Source organism: Poromitra crassiceps, assembly GCF_964638095.1.
Source record: "Poromitra crassiceps genome assembly, chromosome: 19".
NCBI classification, from domain to species: domain Eukaryota; kingdom Metazoa; phylum Chordata; class Actinopteri; order Beryciformes; family Melamphaidae; genus Poromitra; species Poromitra crassiceps.
In genome coordinates this window covers 12,936,978-12,959,860 of record NC_139646.1, presented here as the reverse complement: position 1 = coordinate 12,959,860, position 22,883 = coordinate 12,936,978, and the positions used below count along the sequence as shown (strand labels likewise).

The following is a 22,883-nucleotide window of genomic DNA, read 5'->3' as shown; positions in this document are numbered from 1 at the left end:
TTAAGAGAATAAGAGTTGTAGGACTACTGACTTGACAGAGGCATCACAACAAATACAGCTCTATGGGTCGTGGTTGAGTGCATCTGGACCCAGTGTACTCCTTAAAAACCACCTATCCATCTTTTCTTATGGTCTTTTATTAAAGTTCACCCAAAAATTTAAATTCATCAGTCATTATCTACTCACCCCTATGCCAATGGAAGGACAGGTGAAGTTTTCCATGAAACCTACAGCATTCTCCTAAATGAAGTGAATGGTGACCAACTTTCAAAAACAAAAGATGTCAAACAAAAGATGTCATTCGACCGCTGAAATCTTCAATGTAGCAGGCCCACCACGTCTTGTTGTTGCTACCTCTACACTGAAGATTTCAGCTAAAAACAGGGTGTAATTGCATATTTTCAAGTCAATTCGGCATCTCACAGCTTCGGGAGATTTGGATTACGCAAGACAAGCAGTATGGAGGCGTTTTTATTTATTTTACGTTTGAAAGTTGGTCACCATCCACATGAATTGTTTAGGAGAATGCTGCAACGATGTTTTGCTGTGTAACTTCAGGAAAGTTTTGTCTGTAAGATGGACACACATAAGGAAGCTAAGTTGAAAAATCAAGTCTACATTATTTTTGACTTATTAACATGACCAAGGATGCTTTCTGGTTCTGTCCTTCACTGACAGGATTCTGGGCCAAAATATTTGACTGTCTGGTACTCTAAGGCCTACAAAATAACCCTTCAGCCGGAGGCAGAACTCTCCATCTTGGGCTGCTCGGAGTCCTCTTTGACCTTCCCTACAGCTGTGCAACAGTCTCTGACACGGGACAACTGTTAACAAAAAACTTATTTTGAAGGAATGGAAGTCCTCCTCTGGAGAGACAGGTTCCTGAGGACCAATTCACTTAAAAAGTTTTCCACCATTTGGGACCCGTTTCTAGTCTACCTCGACGAGGTTAGGGGTGAAGGGTGGCTCGCCTGGCTGGTTTCTCATGGACCTTTTGCGTGGGATCCCAGGCACAATATCTCATTTAGAAGCACATAAGCACCTTATGCGGCTGGTAATCATGTTGTAATATTGAATGTCAATAATATATGTATGTTTATTTTGTATTTTTTCTCTTTTCTTTCTTTTACTTTCCTGTGTCTGTGTGTTCATTTGTCTTGTCCAGATATTGTTCCAGAAAACTGAAAATAAAATGTTTTTTTTTCCAACATGACCAAGGAAATCAGTCACACACTGCCTTCTATGGCTGAAACTGGTCATGAAGTCGTACGTACAATGCAACTTTTTGTGGGGCCCTTCAAACATAAATTGTACATTTTTAAGTATCTCTTCGCTCTGACAGAGCACTTGATACAAGGAATATCAGTTTGTAAGCACTAAAAACAGTTTTAGATGTACTTGAAACCCATAAACGGTTTGTTTACATTTGTATTGTTTGTAACCATTGGAGCAAAACAGGCTTGTGTTTTGAGTTATGGTGCAATAATTAAAAGAGCACATTGTCCATCTAGAAGCTCTACTCTTAAAGACTTCTACTTGTTTCCGTTTTAAGGACCCGAAAAAAGTTGCATAGTATAACTTTAAACCAATCAAACGTGACATTTGTCTGTGGCCCCCACCCCCCAAAACCACAAAAGATTTCTGGGTAACCTTATTACCCCAACAGGGGTCCCCGGATAGTCTATTGTGCTTATCTGGAGAAGATACGAAAAGACAAGTTGAAAAGAAAATCCACCCAGTCAAGCAATATATTAATCTCGGTGGGGAATGAGTTTGTTAGAGGCTCTGAAAAGAAAACGCTTGTGTGTGTGTTGATCTGCTGACTGGGGGTAAAACGAGACTCGCATCGGCTCACCTAATCTGGTATGGCCATTTAGGGAGGCTTCATGTTGGAATTTCAATAACGGCTACACTCTGCCAAGCACCAGGGGACTTAAATCATTTATTGTGTGAATACATGACTTGTTAACATGACCAAAGGAAATCGGTCACACACTGCCTTCTATGGCTGAAAGTGGTAATGTATTTAGTAGCATACAAACAGCTGCGATGTTGCAGTTTCATGTAGGACCCGTTGCATATCCAAAACAAGCAGCCAATATCGATTTGAGAACTTCCACGTTTTTAAAGCGCCAGATATACTCAATATTCCGCACAAGACAACGAATGGCGACATACGTATTCACGAATCTTCGACTGAGACAAGAAAATATTTAAAGCTTTACAAAGCAAAACAAACGACTTAAGGACGTTCCGTCACGTGGCATCACTAAAGCTACCCCACCCTGCTGTCAAGTGCTATCACTAATGCTACCCCACCCACCCACGTGTTGATTGATTTGTCAAAGCTGCTGTTGGTCGCTAAGGTTCGATTGGGTTGCGTCTCTTCCATGCAACCATCATCGGAATCATTGGCCTGACAACCATAACCAGTAATAAGGGCTACAGAAGGAAACAGCAGGGCATGCTTCAGCAAGCTTCAATGTAAAGGACATATTCAGCCTTGATCTAAGGCAAGTGTACAGTATGTACAGTGTGACGAAGCCTTCCACTCCCAGGCAAACTCAAGGCAAAGTCCTCAACATTACCAGCTTGCTGCTTTAAAACTGCATTCGCCGGTGATTCACATTGTCCTTATTCTGTGTGTGTGAGAAAACAGACAGAGGGGGGAAAATGGCATCACTATCTCAGTCTATTTAAGTTATTTCATCTTTACACAGTTCTCATTGTGTCATGCACCATGGCTTCTGAATTACTTTACAATTATAGGTTTACTCTTTTTACATATTATACGAAGGTACTCCATTAAAAGGTGACTGTAAATTACTTCCTGTCTTATGACAACAATAATCACATCTTACATCCTGAGAATTAAAACAATGTACAACAAATGGACAGGTGGAAATACAGGTGAAATGGGGATCATACTAGGCTTGGATGCGACAAAAAAGGACTAGACAGATATAAGCGATAAAACCAGAAAAAATAAACACTTTTTTGCTGTCGATAAAATAAATACAAAGACAACTTGCTGCAATTTTGGTGATTTTCTTACTTGATGTCGCAACGCTTGAGCCCTTGAAACTCCACTGTATCATTTCTAAAATACACGGGTGACAATGAGAAGCATTACCTTGACCATAGACCATCTAGTTCTTCATTCGCCCACCCAAGCCTCCAAAATAGGCCACTCACTGCATACAGAGATACAGGAATGATGCTGAGAACGAGTGCAAACAAGCTGGCCCGCCTGCAGTGACGGATACAATCAGCTTTCTCCCCTCCTATCGACATAAAAGCAATGACTTACTATGGCTATTAGTGATCCTTTTACTCTTAACAGAAAACATCTTACTCACGTTCCCTTTCTCTTTGCCCTTTCATACGGGTGTCCGAGAATAAGTACACGTTACTCAAATCAAAAAAGAAACTCTTCAAAGATAGCTAATTATTGACAACATCAAGCAGGCATTTCTGACCCTACATCTCCTGTCAGACCATTGTCAGTTTTTAAACCAAATCGTTTGCCCTCTGTAACAAAATGCACTGAAAAATATATGTATTGGAACTTTAAATATAGTAAATACTTTGTATTTTCAGTTTTTTCTTTCTCCATTTTACTCAATTGACATCACAATGCTCAAGCAAGTCCTCACAGGAAAATATACAAATCCACTTTTGTTTATGATTAATATTATCTTATATATTCATCAAGGTGCTGGGTAGGAGGGAGTGTTCAGGACGCTGTCATCCGTCCCGAGGAATGGTCTGCGGGGAAATGTGACTGTAGGCAGAACCACAGTTCAAAGGTTTTGGAGCCAGTGTCTTTCACTCTTTCTTTGTCTACAGGGACTGTCTTTTGGATTCAACGTTCGTCGTAAAATTAACATGAACTCAGACCTCCCATCATTTACTTTTCTTTATGCCCAGTCGTACATTTGACATGGTGATTTCAGTAGTTCTACGTATTTCACATCAGTGAAAAGGAGGGAAAGGGGTGAGGCTACAGTAGATGATTTTGGACGACATTCTATTCTTCTCCATCTCAGCTTGATGAGGGGGCAGGCGTGCGTGGACATCTGTAATTTCTCACCCTACCATCCACCACTCTTTTCCCCATTCCCTCTCCTCTCTGTGCCTCCATGTCCATGTCCATCAGAGTGATGTATCCTGGTGGATGGACTGCAGGCAGCCCAGTAGCTGGTAGTAAGGACTGCCTGGTGAGGCCACTGTCTCGAAGACGGACTGGAAGGCCCTGCGGTCCAGCTCCTCATCGATCTGGTGCCGGTAGAAGTCCATGGCCACGAGGCAGAACAGGTTGACATCCACCACCTGGCTGCAGCCCATGCGGCTGATCACGTGTGGCAGCCTGGGAACGCGCAGGGCAGTTAAGGAGCACAAACCACAAAAACTGGGGGCGAAAGCTGCTGTACGCTAGTCTCGTCTAGGAACTTCTTGTCAAAAATAGTTTGAACAGCGGCGAGAATGGCCGCTAACAAACCTAGCCCCCTTTGTCAAGTTACCAGAAATGATGCTCCCCCCATTGTCCTCCGTAGTGAAACAAACTGGAGATACAGCGAGCCACTTTGTAACACAGAGAGAACTTTTTAGAACATTGAAAATGGGTTAGGGTAACACTTGATTATTTGATTCTGTTTTATCCGTGTCCAAGCACATGACTTCTGCATGTCACCGCCCCTTCTGCACGAGGCTGCCCTAAAGACTCTGGATTGGTTCTGTGATGCAGGATTTTGTTAACTCTCTAAAGCCCCTTTTATATTGGCCCAAAAAGCTACTAATATCCACAAACTACTGTCTTTTTCTTTGGTCTAAAAGTTACCAAGGCGTTCAGGTTAGGCCATAGATTGACCTAGCCCCAAAGTGACCCTAACTACTGTACTTTGTGTATATATTATATATACACTCGTGCAGTATTTAGGGTCACATACAGTAGCATTCCATAAGGCAATAGGGGGGAACGGCGGTTCAAAACGCTCTCCTACCCGTCTCCGACGTCTGATTGCAGATCCAAAGATATGATAGTCCTCCTAGGGAAGCCAGGAATTTAGCAGGGCTGTTAAAATGATACTGCTGCATGAAACAACCATTTCAAAGCAGTTTTTCTACAAAGTTTGCTGCTTCATTTGTTGAAATAGCTTTTTATCCTCCAACGTGCATCAATAGGCCATTTACTTTTCTTTAAATGACATTTTGGAAGCTTCCATTTTGTTTTGGCTGGCCTGACGCTGGCAGCCGTGTGAGCAAACTGCTCAGGGAGGAGGGAGGGGGAAGAGAGCCACTGAACCACTGAGTGCGGGGGAGCACCTGAACGGGTTGAGATGCGATCTAAAAGTTTAAAGGCCGATCACCCCATGTTGCTTTCCTCGGTTAAAAAAAAAATATATATATATATATATATATACAGTATAAGTGGTACTTTTTGACATAAAAAAGGTATAATTGTTTCCACCCAGTTTTAACAACATAAGCTGAAAGTTCTCAGTTTCGAGTTGAGCGACACGGATAGACAGAACTGAGTCTAGCTGTACACCGTTTTATAAGCAATACTAAGTCTATATGCATTCACAGTCCTACGCTACTTTCCCACACATACACAAGTGCTTCTCTTTCTCATGGCAATCCATGCCATGTAACTAAGGATACAGGGCTGAGATCCACTGGGAGGTGGAAGCGGAGACAAAGAAGCAGGACAGGCTCCACATGGCCATGGCCACCGGCGTCCTCTGGGTGAAGTTGGACAGGGACAACAGCACCCAGTCACGCACCATAGATGACTGGCCCGTGGCGTGGAGCCTCTGGAAAACCTGAGGGAGGGGGGCAGAGGAGGGAAAAGGCAAGGGATTAGCAAAGAGAAACAAGTGGGGAATATTCGTTAATTCAAAATCTATTAAATTATTGGACCTTTCTATGCCCAGATATGCATTAGCAGAAGCTAAGTAAAATTCCCTCAAGAAAAATCAAATGACATTGAGGCATTGTTCAGATTATGCCGAAATACTTACATAATCAATATCAAAGTGTTTTATGGACACTTTTATTGACTCTCTAAGCATGTTTGAATAATGGATACTTGCTATTTCGGCATGTTTGAATAATGGATGCTTGTTATTTAGGCTTTCTCTGATTGGATTTGAATGAGAAACAGCATTTTACAAGGCTGGACATTATCGTCCCTGCTCCAGCTTGATGTTGCCTTGACAACGCATCGTCTGATTAGACAAAGGAGCTGGCTAGAGCCATCAAACATACCGTAGGTAAATAAGCAATCGTTTTACATTGATTGATTGATTGATTGAAGTGTTTATTTCGAATATGAAAGCAAAATAATAAATAAAAGCCATTTCAGAAACAAAGAAAAATAGAATATCCTTCATTGAAATGCTATAGGGCTGTAGTGCCATTTTAGGTGCCGGACTGGGGTGCAAAACGCATGACAGCAGACAGTCACCCCATCCTACCACACAAAACCAACCAAAATTCCGTATAAGCCAAGCCTATAACATTACATGACAGTGCACACACAGCAAGCAACCATCAGCAATAGACATCAGAGCCTGGTACTGTAGCCCCCCCCCCCAGATTATGTGAATTGTGACTACCAGTATTCTATTTAATACTCCTTCAAAGAAGCAACATTTCTATGGTCAAATTAACAATCTAATCGGATCCTTTTTTCAAAAGAATACAGAATTGAAAATAATATCCCAAGAAGTTATTGAGCTTGATGTAGTACAGAATAAAATGTGTAAGACTTAAAGTAGTTGAGACATTTCTGATTCCATGTCCTGCTGCTGCTAACCTTGTAGACGACGGTCGCCATGAATTGTGGGTAAGGTTGCTGATTGGATAGGAACTCTCCGATGACCTTGTTCATGACGTCCTGCGGTGGGAAGAAGTCGTCCAGGAACTGGGGCAGAACCCTGGACACCACCCGCGCCTCGCTGGGCAAACCCTTCCGGATCCTGAGAGGAAATGGGCAACCCCAAAAGAGCAAATATTGGTGGAAAAGAAAACGAGTGAAATTAGTGTTTAGAGAAAAGAAAAAAAAGAACAAGGGAGAGCTGCAAAAAAGAATAATAAATATGTCAGGTGCAGGTATGTGTGCATGTGGTGCTGCCTTTTTATGCCTCCGCCGGCGATAGCCAGGCCGGAGGCATTATGGATCCGGGTTGTCCGTCCGTACGTCCGTCCGATGTTGGTTAACGCGATATCTGAGGAACGCCATGACGGAATTTCATCAAATTTGCCTCAAACATCGACTTGGACTCAAGCATGAACTGATTAGATTTTGGTGGTCAAAGGTCAAGGTCACTGACCTCTCGAATGCCATTTTCAAGCTTGTTAATGCAATATCTCAGGAATGCCTTGACGGAGTTTCATCAAATTTGCCTCAAACATCGACTTGGACTCAAGGATGAACTGACTAGATTTTGATGGTTAAAGGTCAAAGTTCAAGGTCACTGTGACCTCACACACCCAATTTCCAAGCTCTGTAACGAAACATCTCAGGAGCGCCTTGACGGAATTTCTTCCAATTTGCCTCAAATGGCATTTGGACCCAAGAATGAACTAATGGCGGAGGCATAAATCCGCGGTGCGGTCGTTCTAGTTCTGTCACATGATCACATAACATCGCTGTCGTGCGGAAAGATTGTATCTCCAAAAAAGCTATTTTTCACAAAGAAGAAAAAACATTCAAATTTTAACATAGTGTAATACTAACAACAACATTAATAACAATAATAACATCTTTCGCTGGGCCAAAGTACCTGAATCTTTCTCAGATTATTTTTGGGTTACCAACTAAATCCATTTTGACAAAAAGTGAAAATGGCCAAAAATGGATACACAAAGTTTCCATCCCGACAGGAATGATAAGATATGTACAAAAAAAAAAAAAAATCGAGAGAGAGTGTGTGTGTCTGTGTGTCCATGCGCATACCTGTCGAAGAGCACAGAGACCCTCTCCATGGCGACAATGACCGACTCACTGTCTGGAGCCTGAGGGTCAGAGTGGGCGGGGCGACTGGCAGGGCTGGCCTTCTCCTTGCCTGAGGAGAAACCAACAGGACCTGCCGTGACGCCCACCGCCTCCGCAACGGCAGAGCCAGAGCCAACCTGACCTCTAACCCCTGTGACCTCTGAACCCGACGCAACCACCGCTGAGAGGACGAGAGGGGGGGTGGGACCGGTTGAACCAGTGGGGAGAGGTTAGAGTTTGGGGAGGGAAGTTGATGCCACAAGATGTCATTTAACTCTGAATTTTGTTGACCTTCAGATTTCTGGGAGCAGACGTGAATCAAATTAGTATTTGAAATCCTTAAGAAATACTTTATCTGTTAAGGATTGGTACAAATCTTATCTGGAGGTCCAGGGAGACTCAATCAAACAGTAAAAGTATTTGAGATAATTTCAAATAGTGTGTGTCCTGGGTACGTTAAAAGAGAAGCCTCTTCCTATAACTGAATGTGCTTCAGCTTGCCTTGCTGTAAAGCACAGACAGGTATGGAGCGAGGATAACTCAGAAGTGGGTTTTCATTGGCAAGGGTTTTGTTTTGTTCGGGGAACTTGCTGGCTAGCTCTTGTCGACGGAGAAGAGTATTAGCATGTTAGCAGAAGGACAAGGACACGCTAACAGCTAGCGTTAGTGGGGGGGGGGGGGGTGCGACGACGGGTTAGAGGTAGGGTATATCAGAGGATGACAGATGTAATAAATGCAGGATGAAGCAAGCTGATATTATTGGTTAATAGTATCGATATGATTCAATTTGGTTGGAAAGTTATTGGTTAATATTATTATAGATATGATTAAAGTTGGTTGGAAAGGTCTGTTTCATTGTGTAAACACAGAAATAAATCACCAGTATTAGCGAATACATGTTTACATTGAGTAGGCCTACATGCAGGTATTATTCCCCAGCAGTGGACAGAGTTTGTGTGTAATTGTACGAGATGTGTACAAGTACAAGTAGTTGTCATAGAAATGAGTTTTAATTCTAAATTATGTTTAGAATTACTATGTTTCTAAAATAAAGTTTTTTTATGTTGAAGTATTTCTCTTCAGTGGCAGTTAGACCAGCACAGGGTTAAGCTAGTGGTGTAATTTGTGGCAGAAATTCCCTAAATGCTAACGTGACAACATGTACATGCAAAAATAGTCAGCTTTTGTTTGATAGTGTGCATGCGTACTTCTAGTCGCATGCAGTAATGGCGTGCACATCCAGGTGTAAGCTAGCCAGCTAACATTTCAAGAGGGTCAGTGGTATTACAGTAGCAGCACTCACTGAGACACACTTCCAACTAATGGCAGTCTTGCTGTGGCACATGCAGGTGAGCGAGCTTAGCTAGTATCAGCGTACTACTAGCACTAGCAATGTTAGCATCAGTCTTACCAGTGTACATGCAGGTGAGCATAAGTCCTAGGGCAGCCATGGCTCTGTGTGGCGAGGGCATGTTGACTCGCTCCACACTAAGTTTGACCAGGGCCTCTCCGTCTACACGCGACAACTGCTCCGACAGCAGGAGGCGCTCCAGACCCCGCAGGACACAGTGGTAGATGACGGAGGGAGTGGAGTCCTCACTGGCTGACACCATCACACCACACACCTGAGAGGGAGGAGAGAGATGAGAGGAGGTGGTAGAGAGAATGGCATATTGTTTTTGTGTGGAAAGTGGGTAGAAAAAGGTAAAAGATGGGAAAGGATGCACACAGATACACAGTGTGAATATATACAGTATATATATCTATATTTAATACGAATATCCAGCGATTCACATTTGCACATCCTACATATTAGAGTAAATTTACACAGGGGTCATGTGTAAATCTGTCAATAATGAGCATAGTAGCATTGTACTTGGCCTATTTCCCCCTGCTGCTCCACCCTCTGCCGATCTGGGGAGAGCCGTAGCCAGCCGCTTCTTTTCACCTGACAGCGGGAGTTTCACCGGTAGGACATAACATGTGGGAGGACCACGCTATTCCCACCAGTTCCCTTCCCTCCGAACAGGTGCCCCGACCTACCAGAGGAGGCGCTAGTGCAGCATCCAGGACAAATATCCTCAATCCGGCTTCCCACCCGCAGACACCAGCCAATCATGCCTGTATGGACACCTGACCAAGCCGGAGGCAACACGTTGGTAGGCAGGGAATCTACCGCTACACTACCCGGACGCCCATTCAGTTAATTTGATCTTAAACACATATACATAGAAGGTTTACCTGTATAATCCCAGCTGTGAACTCGGCTCCTACATCCAGAGGGTAGTTCTCCATCATGTAGAAGGCCACTGCGCACATCACCAACACATGCTGCTGATTATGTAGGTTCACGCAGCTACAGGATACAGAGAGAGGAGACACACACACACACACACACACACACACACACACACACACACACAGTGAGTGCAACAGACATGACATGAAATGAAATGTAAACCGTGAATAAAAGGTTATGGGTAGTGCCTAGTGTTAAAGAGCTGCACTGCACTGTTGTTCCTATCACCTATTAAACTAATTAAGAAGGTCAATGACTGACATGAAACACATTTGCTCCCGAAGGCTCTTTCTTCATCAATTCAGCTCAGTAGACGATGAAATGAGGTCAGCAGATGTGTGTGTGTGTGTGTGTGTGTGTGTGAGAGTGTGAGAGAGAGAGAGACTCACTGAGCAATAGCCCTGAGGTTGGACAGTAGGTACTCGGAGACGGTGGGGATGAGCTGTTTGGCTGTGTCATCCAGGAGGTCACACTCCAAGACGTACAGCACCCCGTGCAGAGCCCCCATGCGGCTGGGCAGGTGGGTGCTGCGCAGGGTGGTTTCCAAGAGGCGACATACAGGCTCCGCTATCGCTTTGTCCTGGAGATAAACAGACAAAGATACAGTCTGTAGATTATTGCTTTACAGGCTAAGGATGCGCTTCTACAACAAACGAAAATGTATCAAAACATTCACAAGCCACATACAGTACATGCACACGCAAAGTCTAAAACACCATTGCACCTACCTCCCTCTAACAAAAACACACATGCTTGCAAGAATTCTGGACGCACCACCTCCACCCACAAACAGCTCTGCTCACCATGCCCAGTACAGCAGCAGCCTTGCAGATGGCAGGCACCAGGTACTGATTGAGGATCTCGTCCTCTGGGGGGTGGAGCTTCTGTAGCTCCGTCAGGGTGGAGAACATCATGTCAAACTGGTTCCTCTCTGTGAAGAGGTCCGACACCGCCAGCAGCTACACCACACAAGAGGGAGGAGAAGATGGATGAGAAGAGAACTTATGAGTAATGAGGTGTGATTCATTCCTGTCACAGGAAAAGATAATATCTGTATGGATACACATTGTTCTCAAGGGTCTTAAAGTATGGGCAGAGTTTCACATTGGGTCATGGGCCAGTTTAGGGTGGATCCGCACAAGACAAAAGCAGTTGTTTGATGTGTCGTCCATCATTTACAAATCATCACATCACACAATCAAAAGATCCCTGATTGCCAATGACCTTGGGCAGGTGAAGAGGCTGCCTGTGGAACTGTTTTGAGTCACTTCTTTTCCCTTTTTTGTGAGAACCTGGCAGTCAAATCCTAGGAGTTACATGGTATGTGCCTTAGCCAATTGAGCCACCAGGATGGTGGAGTTTAAATGTTAATGAGTCTGGGGGTCCCACCATGAAGTAGAATTTGGGCCTAACAATGACTGGCCAACCAAAGCCGTTTTCACACATGCTTACAGGAAAATTACCTCCATGTGTGAATATAGTCGTCAAATAGCGTGTATGTTGGGGGGCGGGGGGGGGGGGCTTATTTTGGGGGTCGGCAAAAACTCTGATGGTGAAATAAGTTTGCTTGTCACACAATAAATCACACTCGTTTGACTTAAGAGTATGTTGTATCCTTCACATTCGCTCATGGGCTGCAGTGCAAAGTAGTATCCAGGCAGCGTCAAGCCAGCGTAATAAACACAGCCGATTTCCGCCCTCCCCTCTCTGCTCGAGAGAGGCCAGTCCTTCAGTCCTCCGCACTTCGCAGCAGCACACAGGACAGACACAGCGAGAATGGCAGCGGCTTGCAAGCCACCCAACGCTTGTATGTATGTAGAGAAAGCAAATGCACAAAGCGAAATGTGGAAGTAGTTTGCTTTGATGTGCGTGAAGGATTAGATGATGCACGCTGGAAGTGAACGTTAAGCAACGTGTGTACACCTCGCCCATGAGAGAAGGACCGGCAAATGACTGGACCCGTTTCACACTTGTGTCCCTTATCGCGGCATACCGCTCTTCTGACTGGCTCGAAACTGGTGAAAAGTCCGCCATGACGGGGTCGCGCTTATACCGGAAAACAACTTTCACACTCCAAGGCATTAGACCGCTTTCCGGTCATTTAACGGTAAAAAGCGCATGTGTGAAAACAGCTCAAGTGAGACAACAAGGTGTTTGCTCACCGATCGGACCACCTCACTGATGAGCACCACGGGGGTCCTCCTGTTGCTTGGGGAACCTGGGATGAGCCACTGACTGTAGAGCTCCAAAAGGAATTGGGAACATGAGTGGATGTCCACACCTGCACGATGCTTCCTAAAAGAGGCAAAGAGAGGAGGAGTCGGGATGTGCACGTTTCAATGCATACGCATCGAGACTGAAGAAATGCTTGAACATGAATGTCTGTGTTTGTGTGTCAAACCTAGAATTGATAGGAGAGATAGGTGGGGAGGTGGGGGCCGGAGTGTCGGTCTCATCTTCCTCATCCTCGCCCCATTCTTCCTCCCGCAGAGGAGTGATGTTGTTACCTAGCCACACCGAGTGGATGGATACCTGCAGAGAGAGAAGTAGAAATACACTCCCAAGATTTAGCTTTGTGCTACTGAAAATCCATTACAGAAGAACATAATGCAGGACAGTGTTCATCTACAGTAGCTGCCTTTCATCAACCACTTTTCTCCCTTTCTTTCATCCGTCTCTTACCTGTCCCAATTTATAGTCCATGTTGCCCATCTCCCTCTCTGTGTTGATCTGAAGCAGCAGCTTTTCATGGCTGATCAGAGTGCCTGCTGAAACACAATCGCACCAAGTTCAGATTAAAAACAAGAAATGGCCGCGGTAGGTGTCATGGCCGTGGTAGGTGTGTCGCAGTGATGCTGGGTGGTAGAGAGGGTGTGTGACTGTGTGGGTTACCAGCAGAGGCTGCCGACAGAGAGGGCACAGGGTCCCAGGCGTGGTAAGGGTGGTGTGTGTGAACGTTGTCTCTCTTGGACACCAGGGCCTGAATCTCTCGCTCCATCTCGCCCCTGATCACTGCCAACTTCCTACCAAACCTGGACACGCGTAAAACAAAGATTGAATATTAGCACGTGCTTATTTTAGGGGCTGCCAGTGTTCAAATTAGAGGATAGCCGCGTGCCTACCGTGTGTCCAGGGCTTTGAGGCTCTTGTTGCGGGGCTGCTGTTCCAGACAGCTGACTGCAGGGTTGCCGGCGGTGGGCAGCGTCATGGCACTCAGCACCAGGCTGGTGATGGCCTGCACCGCCAACACATTCAACTGGGTACGCTCCAAATCCTCCTGGGAACAGATGGACAAAAACAGAGGCAGGAGGGTAGGAGAGGAAGGGAGACGGGGAACAGAGGTTTAAAGAATCAATAGAGTTTACTGGTTCTTATTGCAATGTCTCAGGTGTCATGATGACATACAGAGTAAACCGTATTTTGCAAGATTGAAGATTCACTTTAATAGCCACAGTAAGTAATCAGATTACAAACAAGGAATTTGTCTTACATGCGGTTACATCAAGTGATAAAGTCCATATTTGTTGGGGCTGTGTAGTTCTTTGTGTTTCTGCTCTCTGTTGCTGGGCATTTGTGATTGTGTCTGATCTCAAAGACCAGTTGCGTGAGTGCTTACATGTGTTGGGTTTCTCCTTTCTGTCTTCTGGAGCTGTGTGAACAGACTTAACCAGCAGCTTGTGTCATGATCAGGATTTCTTTTATGTCTTCTGGTGTTGTGTGAACAGACTTAACCAGCAGCTTGTCATGATCAGGGTTTTCCCTACCATTATACGGCTTAGGCACAGCACCCAAGCCATTTTGGGCACCACCTAAATTACATTTGGCTTATTTGCAGATTTCGCTGAGTTTTTTGGTGATTATTGCGATCAAAACGCTTGATTTTGCGGCGGTTTTTCTAAAAGAAAAATCAATGCAATTTGTGAAGTTTTATGTGATTTTCTTTCTGTAAATTTGCGGGAACTGGCAAAAAGAAATGCAAGTTGAGGGGGGAAAAATATATATTAATATATATATATTACTACTAATGGCAACTTTTAATGTAATTTGCGAAGTTTTATGTGATTTTTGGGGGTAAACTTGCAGGAACTGGCAGGAATTTTGAAAAATTGCAAGCCCCCGCAAATAATATTGCGGAGATTGGTAGCATTTGCATTTATTATTGCAATCGCAAAATCACAATTTCCTGGAGGGACTGCAATTAATGTAAAATCAGTGTTGGTGGTGGACTACTTTAGCAAGTTTTGTCTTTAAGATTTGTGGGTGTTGTTTGAGATGAACAGACTGGAAAACTATCTCATTAGATAAAAGATGTTCGCAATAATAAATTCAAATAATATTGTATCGTGACTTAAGTATGGTGATAATATCGTATCGTGGGGCCTCTGGTGATTCCCACCCTCACTGATGATGTGTGGTCTTATGTGTGTGTACCTCCTGTTGTGTCTCCTCCTCCTGGTCCATAGTGATGGGTTGGGTGACCAGCACCCCTAGAAGAGTGGCCCAGGTCTCTTCAAACTGAGTCCGGCTGCTCCAGCCTTAACATAAAGCAAAAGATCCATTCAGATAAAGACAATACAATAGGGCTGGGCAATAAAAAAATCGTGATAATTTTCACGATAAAATCTTCCACGATAACAATGATAAAATTATGAGCTGTAATTTCGATAGTATTTTTTTTTTTACCAATCCCACAGCAGAAAAAAAACAAGCGCGTGCTACATGAACAGCGATTCCTACAGCAGAGAAACAACTGCGTGCTTCCGCAATCTTGGCTCCTCCTCCTCCCACTCACAACAACTCAGGTGGTGCAGCCTTAATATAATATACCGTACTGACTTACAGTTAATGAGTACACTCATTTGAATGACCCTCATTACAGATCTGCAGTCGATTACAGACATTAACTGCATTGAAAAATTTGACATAAATTGAGCCAACAAGAAATAGCCACATCTCTGTGTGTGTGTGTGTTTACCTAGTGTGTTGATGCGATAGAGAAACTCTCTGAAGACATCCTTTTCCTGAAGGAAGTCCACAGGAATCTCAGGCAACGTTGTGCCAAACTCTCCTCCTGGCCGAGGGGACCAGCCCAGTTTCCAAACCTACCACACACATGCACACCATTTAAAGGCTAACTACGGTAAACCCTAAAACACCCCCCCCCCCAGCTTTAAACCAATGTATACAGCGTTTGAGTAGTGTTGGTGGCGCATGCTGGTCAAAATCTCCACTTTTTAGAGGAAACTGTCCTTATTTAATAATTTTCATGCAGCAAGAGTGCCTTCTAGTGGTCAAAACCTACTTTTTCAGTCAAGTTTTTCTTTTAAAAGGTGCGGTCATCGATTTGCCAAGTGTGACTGGATTCTTAGGGTTTGTTTTTTTCAAACATCAGTGAGCAGTCTCCCTCCCATTTGTGGATGTGCACAGAGGACCGCCTCTTTGTGGAGTTCTGCCTTTTGATTGGATAAAGTGGGTGGGTGACCCAGAAACTTTCTGCTGTTTACAGAGAAGGAGAGGCACTGAGGCACTAATGCCATAGACCAGATACTCTATAATAGTGATTCCTAACGGAATATAGAGCTATTTTAGAACTATTTAAATTTTTAACACAAGAACATCACTTACAGCACCTTTAATCCTAACGGCTGATCTCGGATAATTCTACGTCACCAAGAACCCCCCTCATACCCCCAAAGCAACCACTGTGAGGAGAGGAGTTTATAGGCCCTTTTCACAGCAACCGTTTTGATGTTGCGTTGACTTCCTGATGTATCTCTCTAAATGGTTGCTGTGAAAATGGTCTATACAGTTGAGTACAGTTGGGCCTAACGTCAGTGATTGAGTCGAGTGGTAGCTAGATTGTGCTATTAGCATAGATTAGTAAAATTAGTCAAATGTTATAGTTGTATGGATTTATAATATTTCGTAGGTTAGTCAGTGATTTTAGACAGTTTAGATCCACTAAGACCATGTTGGTTAGCTGTTGTGTCTTCCCCAGCTCCAGCCAGGTCACTGGCAGGCTGGGTCTAACGTTAGCACTCCCCGCTAATGCTTGTGTTTACTTCGGTTGCCACAAAACCAAGATGGCTTGGAGAAAAGTGAGCAAGGAAGCCCGACTAATGTCAACATTATGTTACCTGATAAATTATGAAAATATACATGTTTTTATTCCAGCGATGGTGCTAGCGTTAATGGTAGCTAACATTACTAGGCCTGTTAGTTCAGTCATAGTAGTAACGTAACATTACAACCAGGGAGCTGGAATAAAACAGACATTTCAAGAACCTACCACTCAGTCTAACATCCTCGCTGACTCCCCTCCCCACCACTGGGCAAGTCGAAGCCACTGTGAGCGTATCCTCCGCATCTGGTGCAAATAATGTTACCCAACATACTAACGGCTAACGTGAGCCACAGAGGCAAACTGCTGAATGACACCGTGCATGCGCTAGGATCCATTCGATTACCACCTCCGCCCCCCCCCCCCCCAACACACACACACCCCTTTCAAAAAACAGACGTTGCCACTTCTGTCAGACTTGGGGGGGGTTGTTCTCCTTTAAGATGAGTGTAGAGGACTGTATGCATCAATAACTTATATGGGCATGTGACGGTTCACCCTTCGCCCTTCACGTATAGATATCATAATATTAATTTATATTGAGAAATGGCTGGATCTCGTTTATGAAGAGATGTGTGGTGTACAATTGTGACGGCAGGTGGCGCCCTTGTGTCTATTTCGGGGTGGCCAGAATGTCTATAAAATGGCCACCGTCTAGGCGTGCTCTCAGTACGCCCATGGAAGCCCAGTGAGGAAGCCTCACGTTAGCTGAGGAGGGCTCGGCTGTCCACACAGAAGATCGTCGTGGAGCACCGCGTGTTACCAGCTCATATTAGAATTCTATTGGAGCACTGATGATTATTTCGCTCCACCTCTGGACCCACCTGATGGCAAGAGGCAATCGTGGATGCCTCCTGTAAAACGGCAGAGCGAGCTCAGCTGGCCGGAGAAGAGGTCTCCAAGCCAGGGGCAGCCTTGCTAGCCTGAGTACCTACTCTCTTTCATTGACAAATCCAGCCTGTGTAACGTTCCATATTTCAGCATGCGAGTGTTGATCCAGTCTGTCCCTAGACAACGATAACGATGATCAAATCGGATTGGGTCAAAACGTCACAGGGCACATGCACCCATACACTGTGGGGACTTTCACACACACAAACTGACCAGTGGAGGTACTCGCGTGTAGCTGTTGACCAGAGGCAGTCGGGACAGACTGATTACAATGTTGCGCAGGGTTGGTGTAAGAAAGGCGGGAATATCACTATTTCTATGGTGACCCAGTGCCAGGACGCTCTGCAGGCCTTCCACCAGCTCCGCCATGATCTCACATGCCTGCCGCTCACACAAGTCTGCAACACATGCACATACAAAATGGAAATCATATTTCCTCTAATTTTGTTTTCTGACATAGCAGTGATACATTGAGGAACACAAAAAGGAAGGAAATGGCAACACAAAGAAAGATTCATTTCGAATTAGATGTCAATGGGAGTGGCAAGGCACAAAACTGAAATCCTGAATTGAAATAAAGAAACCTGGAAAAATCACATCAATATTAGACACTCTTATCTGGAACTCTTTGTGGTGTGACACTGTCAAATGCATGGCTTTCATTGACTTCTGTGAATAAATGCTCACTGTCAGCGTTTGGTGAGTCCACTTCGTCTCCTTCGGAGTCTCTCCCTGCCTTCCTCCTCTTCCTCTCTGGATGTAGCAACTGGTCTCCAGGACTCACAGCCACTGAGAAAGGCAAATATAGAAAAAGAAAAACTTTGTTCAGGATTGAAATTAAATACTGTAGTGAAATTCCACAGCGTCACTAACGCAGCAGTCTTGGCATACTGCTGGAATAAATCAAAGGGAATCTACACCTCCCTTTAATTGCATTACCTGCAATAATGATGAGGCGCAGACAGTGGATGAGGGAGCAGGTGTGTGTGGTGTACTCGGGGGTGGAGAGCATGTTCCAGACGCAGGGCTGCTGCAGGGCCAGACAGAGGCAGGCGAGGGCCCACTGGAGGTCCACACTCAGAGGCAACGTGTCCTGGAGCAGACGCCATACTACCACCTGGACAAAGGAATGGAGACACGGGCGGCCGGTTAGTGCAGTGGTAGATTACCTGCCTACCAACATGAGGGTCACAGGTTCAAACCCCCATGTTACCTCCGGCTTGGTCGGGCATCCACACATGCACGATTGGCCGTGATTGACCGTGGGAAGGCGGGTTAGGGGTATGTGTCCTGGTCGCTGCACTAGTGCCTCCTTTAGTCAGTAGGGGCGCCTGTTCGGGGGGGAGGGCAACTCCCACGTGCCACGTCTGGGTCGCTGCAGGAAGCACTGAGCCTTAAATGGTACGCGCTCTACCAGGTGAGCCACCGGGACGCCTCCAGGTCGTATTTATTTTTAAACGAGCAATCATTTTGGACAACAAATACAGACTTGCTGTGCAAAAGCCTTTACTCTGACTTTACACAGCTACAAGTAAGATTCAGTGTCCTAGCCCAGAACACTCAACAGGCAAACGAATAACAGATTCATTACATTTTTAACAGGTGGTCTTTTACCTCAGCGGCAGTGCAGGTGAACATGGTGATGAGATGTTCCTTGTCGGAGGGAATGTGTAGTGAGGAGGGCAGCTGGCCTAAACTCAGCAGGTACTGGGACAGGGCTCTGCACAGTGACAAAACCCTGGGGTAGAAACCTGGCTCGCCTGAAAAAGAGACAGGCAGTCAATACCACACACACACACACACACACACACACACACACACACACACACACACACACACACACACACACACACACACACACACACACACACACACACACACACACACACACACACACACCTCCCTTGCTCAAGGGAACCTCAACTAGCTCAGGATTCAAACTGACAACCTTTAGGCTTCTCTAGTCTCTGGGCTACAGCTACACCTTTTTGTAATAGATGGTACATCATGTAAACTAGGTGCTTTACTGACATTGCAAATGACGCATCTCTCCCAAGTACATTTTAATCTACCAATCCTTCTCTCTCACTCTTTTCTTATCGCCCCTCCCTACCACTCTCACCATAGATTTCGGCCAGTTTGTCCCAGTAGGGTTGGGACTGGGAGGGCGGCAGGAAGGACTGGTGTGGGACAGGAAGTGACTCGGTGATCCCAGCGAGTTGCTCCAGGGTAACCTGCAACGCCGTCTCCAGTACCAGTGACCCCTGACCCCTCGCTAACCGCTGCACACCCACACTCAGGCATGGACACAGCAGGCTCAGGTTGAACTCCTTTGAAATAATAGGGAGAGGAGAGAGAAATGGAAAAATGGAAAATGGAGCAAAACAACAGAATGTAATCCAGCAGGTACACATGTTTAAAACAACAGAATGTAATCCAGCAGGTACAAATGTTTAAAACAACAGAATGTAATCCAGCAGGTACAAATGTTTAAAACAACAGAATGTAATCCAGCAGGTACAAATCTTTAAAACAACAGAATGTAATCCAGCAGGTACAAATCTTTAAAACAACAGAATGTAATCCAGCAGGTACAAATCTTTAAAACAACAGAATGTAATCCAGCAGGTACACATGTTTAAAACAACAGAATGTAATCCAGCAGGTACAAATCTTTAAAACAACAGAATGTAATCCAGCAGGTACAAATCTTTAAAACAACAGAATGTAATCCAGCAGGTACAAATCTTTAAAACAACAGAATGTAATCCAGCAGGTACAAATCTTTAAAACAACAGAATGTAATCCAGCAGGTACAAATCTTTAAAACAACAGAATGTAATCCAGCAGGTACAAATCTTTAAAACAACAGAATGTAATCCAGCAGGTACACATGTTTAAAACAACAGAATGTAATCCAGCAGGTACAAATCTTTAAAACAACAGAATGTAATCCAGCAGGTACAAATCTTTAAAACAACAGAATGTAATCCAGCAGGTACAAATCTTTAAAACAACAGAATGTAATCCAGCAGGTACAAATCTTTAAAACAACAGAATGTAATCCAGCAGGTACACATGTTTAAAACAACAGAATGTAATCCAGCAGGTACAAATCTTTAAAACAACAGAATGTAATCCAGCAGGTACAAATCTTTTATCTGCAGCAATACCAGTCAACTGATACAAATATTTGAGAATACAGATACATGCTCATCATCCAAATAGTTTGTATGTGTGTGTGCATGTCACCTTGCAGCTCATGATGCTGGAGAGTTCAGAAGGAGGTAGTTTGGTAAGAAGTTCTGTTGTCTCCAAGAGCGACCCATCACCACGGAGACAGCACTGGGACTTCACCAAAGCCACATACCACTCCTAAAACATTAGAAAGAAAGAAAAAAATATGAACACATTATGCATTTGTACAGCATTTGTGACCATAACCACAATTCCAACCAGAGTTCCTAATCCTACAATTATCTTTCTTCAGTTGCGAGGAGCAGCAAAACAGTTTTTCTCCAGTAACGATGTACCTTACCTTATCGGCAATGACCAGTTCAGGGGCAGGGGGCGGGTCCCCATCCAGGGGGTGTGATGTCACAGGGGGGGTGGGGCTGCTGGTCTCTGCAACAGTGGCTCGAAACCTGTCCAGCAGGGAGAAGAACCTCTGATGCCTGTGACAGGAAGGAGGAACAGAGGATAAAGCACAGGACATGACCATCAACATTTACATTAGAAAAGGTATTCCATCCTGTTGAGTAATTTCAATTCTGTTTTATCACTGTGCAAATAAGCATAACTAAAAACGATATGTGTGTGTGTGGTGTGGGGGGGGGGGGGGGGGGGGCTCTTGGAGCAGTATTGAGGAGTGTTACCTCTGAGCCAGGCCACTGGTCTGGAGGTATTCCTGGATCCTGTCCAGTTCCTCCACAGGCAGCTGGGCTATACTGTTCTGGAGGGGTGAAGGAGAGATTCAACATCTATTCAACATTAAGCTGAGGGAACTGAAAAGAAAAACGACATACAAGTGAAGTAGAACTTAACATTGGCATGCATATTTCTTTATGTAAAGCCACCAGACTTTGCTTAGGAGTATGTTTAATACACACAAATTGCATTGGGATGGATTTATGAGTTTCGTAAGCCCACCTGGGCTGGGTACCGGCATGACGGACATCAAATCAATCAAGTGTTCAACATAGATGAGTGCAAAGCCCCCTACCTGTAGGGTCTCAGCCAGCAGCATCTCTACCCTGCGGCAGGCCAGTGTGTCCACCATGCGGGCCAGGACCCGGAAGGGCGTACTGAGCAGCTTGTCCACATACAGCATCAGCAAGGAGCCAGACTGGCTCAGGTGGATGCCTTCCAAACACTGCAGGGTTTTCTTCAACATGGTGGGCTAGAAGGTGGTGAGGTAAAGAGATTAAATGAGGTTGCGGAAGCTAGAGTGCATTGTAATAGGAATTATGAGGTGAATAATATGGTGAATATCACCTTATGTAGAAGAGACAGTCTGGCTTGAGAGACTAACGGGAAGTGTAAACACAATCAGAACTTCCGATTGTGTTTACACTTCCTGTGACTCATAAACCTAGTCTGACTCATAATGTGAGACAAACTGGGTTTGACCAGGTGAGTCAGACTAGTTTGAGCAGGTAAAACAGCCGGCGTTTTGTACAGGAAGTCGTGACACAATGGGTCAAGTGGGCGGGGCTACATAAGGTGAATAGATGGAGTCAGTTCTCAGTCTCTATCCGCTTCGCTCAACTAAAATGTACCTTTCTCCCAGCTCTTGTTCTTAAAACTCAACAAGCTGAGACTGATGTAAATAGATGGAAAGATGAAGAAGCATTATTCTCCGAGTGGTGAGGTGGAGCAGACAATATCTATCTATCTATCTATAGTGGTGAGGGGGAGCAGACAATATCTATCTATCTATAGTGGTGAGGGGGAGCAGACAATATCTATCTATCTATCTATAGTGGTGAGGTGGAGCAGACAATATCTATCTATCTATCTATAGTGGTGAGGTGGAGCAGACAATATCTATCTATCTATAGTGGTGAGGGGGAGCAGACAATATGAATTCAAATGGGAAAGAAAGGAAGATGGAGAGAAAGAGGAAGTGGTGTATTCTCACAGTAGTGAGGTTGTCACAGCGGGACTGGATGGCCTGGATGAAGAGGCCGCTGGCAGCTGAGTTGCGGTGCACGGCGCTGATGAAGTCCTGCACTGGAGGCTCATAGGAAAGGCTGATGAGGTCCCGCACGTGGTTGACAATGAGCCAGGTCAGATGCTCTGAGTCGTGGAGGTTCTGACACTACAGGAACAAAATAATTGTATAGGCGGTAGATTTTAGCTGCAAATCACGTTCGTTTATCCATATAAAGAGCAAAAAGGGGGGGATTACTGTGTCATTGAAATGAGAGTTGATTATTGTTTTCAAAAAGGAGAATGAATTGACAAAGTCCTTTCTCAGAAGCAAATATTACGTTCTTTGTATTTTGGGATTGATCATCAAGAGAAAGTTTTCTTTTCATTTGGCCACCCTGCCTTGCAGTTAAAAGACA

General features: G+C 44.6%; 1 protein-coding gene across 2 annotated transcripts in view; it reads right to left on the bottom strand.

The window, feature by feature from the left end:
• Window positions 1–1,938: 1,938 nt before the first annotated feature.
• htt (huntingtin) overlaps window positions 1,939–22,883 on the bottom strand; it is a gene marked incomplete at its 5' end in the record, with an annotated part of 64,304 nt that continues 43,359 nt past the window's right edge. The window contains 25 exons of one of the 2 annotated variants that reach the window (XM_083656247.1): window positions 1,939–4,369; window positions 5,665–5,825; window positions 6,821–6,983; window positions 7,964–8,183; window positions 9,414–9,627; window positions 10,244–10,358; window positions 10,691–10,881; window positions 11,105–11,260; window positions 12,464–12,596; window positions 12,703–12,833; window positions 12,984–13,069; window positions 13,194–13,333; window positions 13,424–13,578; window positions 14,733–14,836; window positions 15,277–15,403; window positions 17,527–17,711; window positions 18,001–18,102; window positions 18,253–18,430; window positions 18,928–19,073; window positions 19,436–19,643; window positions 20,566–20,688; window positions 20,852–20,987; window positions 21,189–21,265; window positions 21,536–21,712; window positions 22,454–22,633. In XM_083656247.1, coding sequence (XP_083512373.1) covers window positions 4,156–4,369; window positions 5,665–5,825; window positions 6,821–6,983; window positions 7,964–8,183; window positions 9,414–9,627; window positions 10,244–10,358; window positions 10,691–10,881; window positions 11,105–11,260; window positions 12,464–12,596; window positions 12,703–12,833; window positions 12,984–13,069; window positions 13,194–13,333; window positions 13,424–13,578; window positions 14,733–14,836; window positions 15,277–15,403; window positions 17,527–17,711; window positions 18,001–18,102; window positions 18,253–18,430; window positions 18,928–19,073; window positions 19,436–19,643; window positions 20,566–20,688; window positions 20,852–20,987; window positions 21,189–21,265; window positions 21,536–21,712; window positions 22,454–22,633 — 3,822 coding nt within the window. In that variant the 3' untranslated portion in view covers window positions 1,939–4,155. The remainder of the gene's footprint in view (window positions 4,370–5,664; window positions 5,826–6,820; window positions 6,984–7,963; window positions 8,184–9,413; window positions 9,628–10,243; window positions 10,359–10,690; window positions 10,882–11,104; window positions 11,261–12,463; window positions 12,597–12,702; window positions 12,834–12,983; window positions 13,070–13,193; window positions 13,334–13,423; window positions 13,579–14,732; window positions 14,837–15,276; window positions 15,404–17,526; window positions 17,712–18,000; window positions 18,103–18,252; window positions 18,431–18,927; window positions 19,074–19,435; window positions 19,644–20,565; window positions 20,689–20,851; window positions 20,988–21,188; window positions 21,266–21,535; window positions 21,713–22,453; window positions 22,634–22,883) is intronic. The other variant, XM_083656248.1, reaches the window with a different exon arrangement.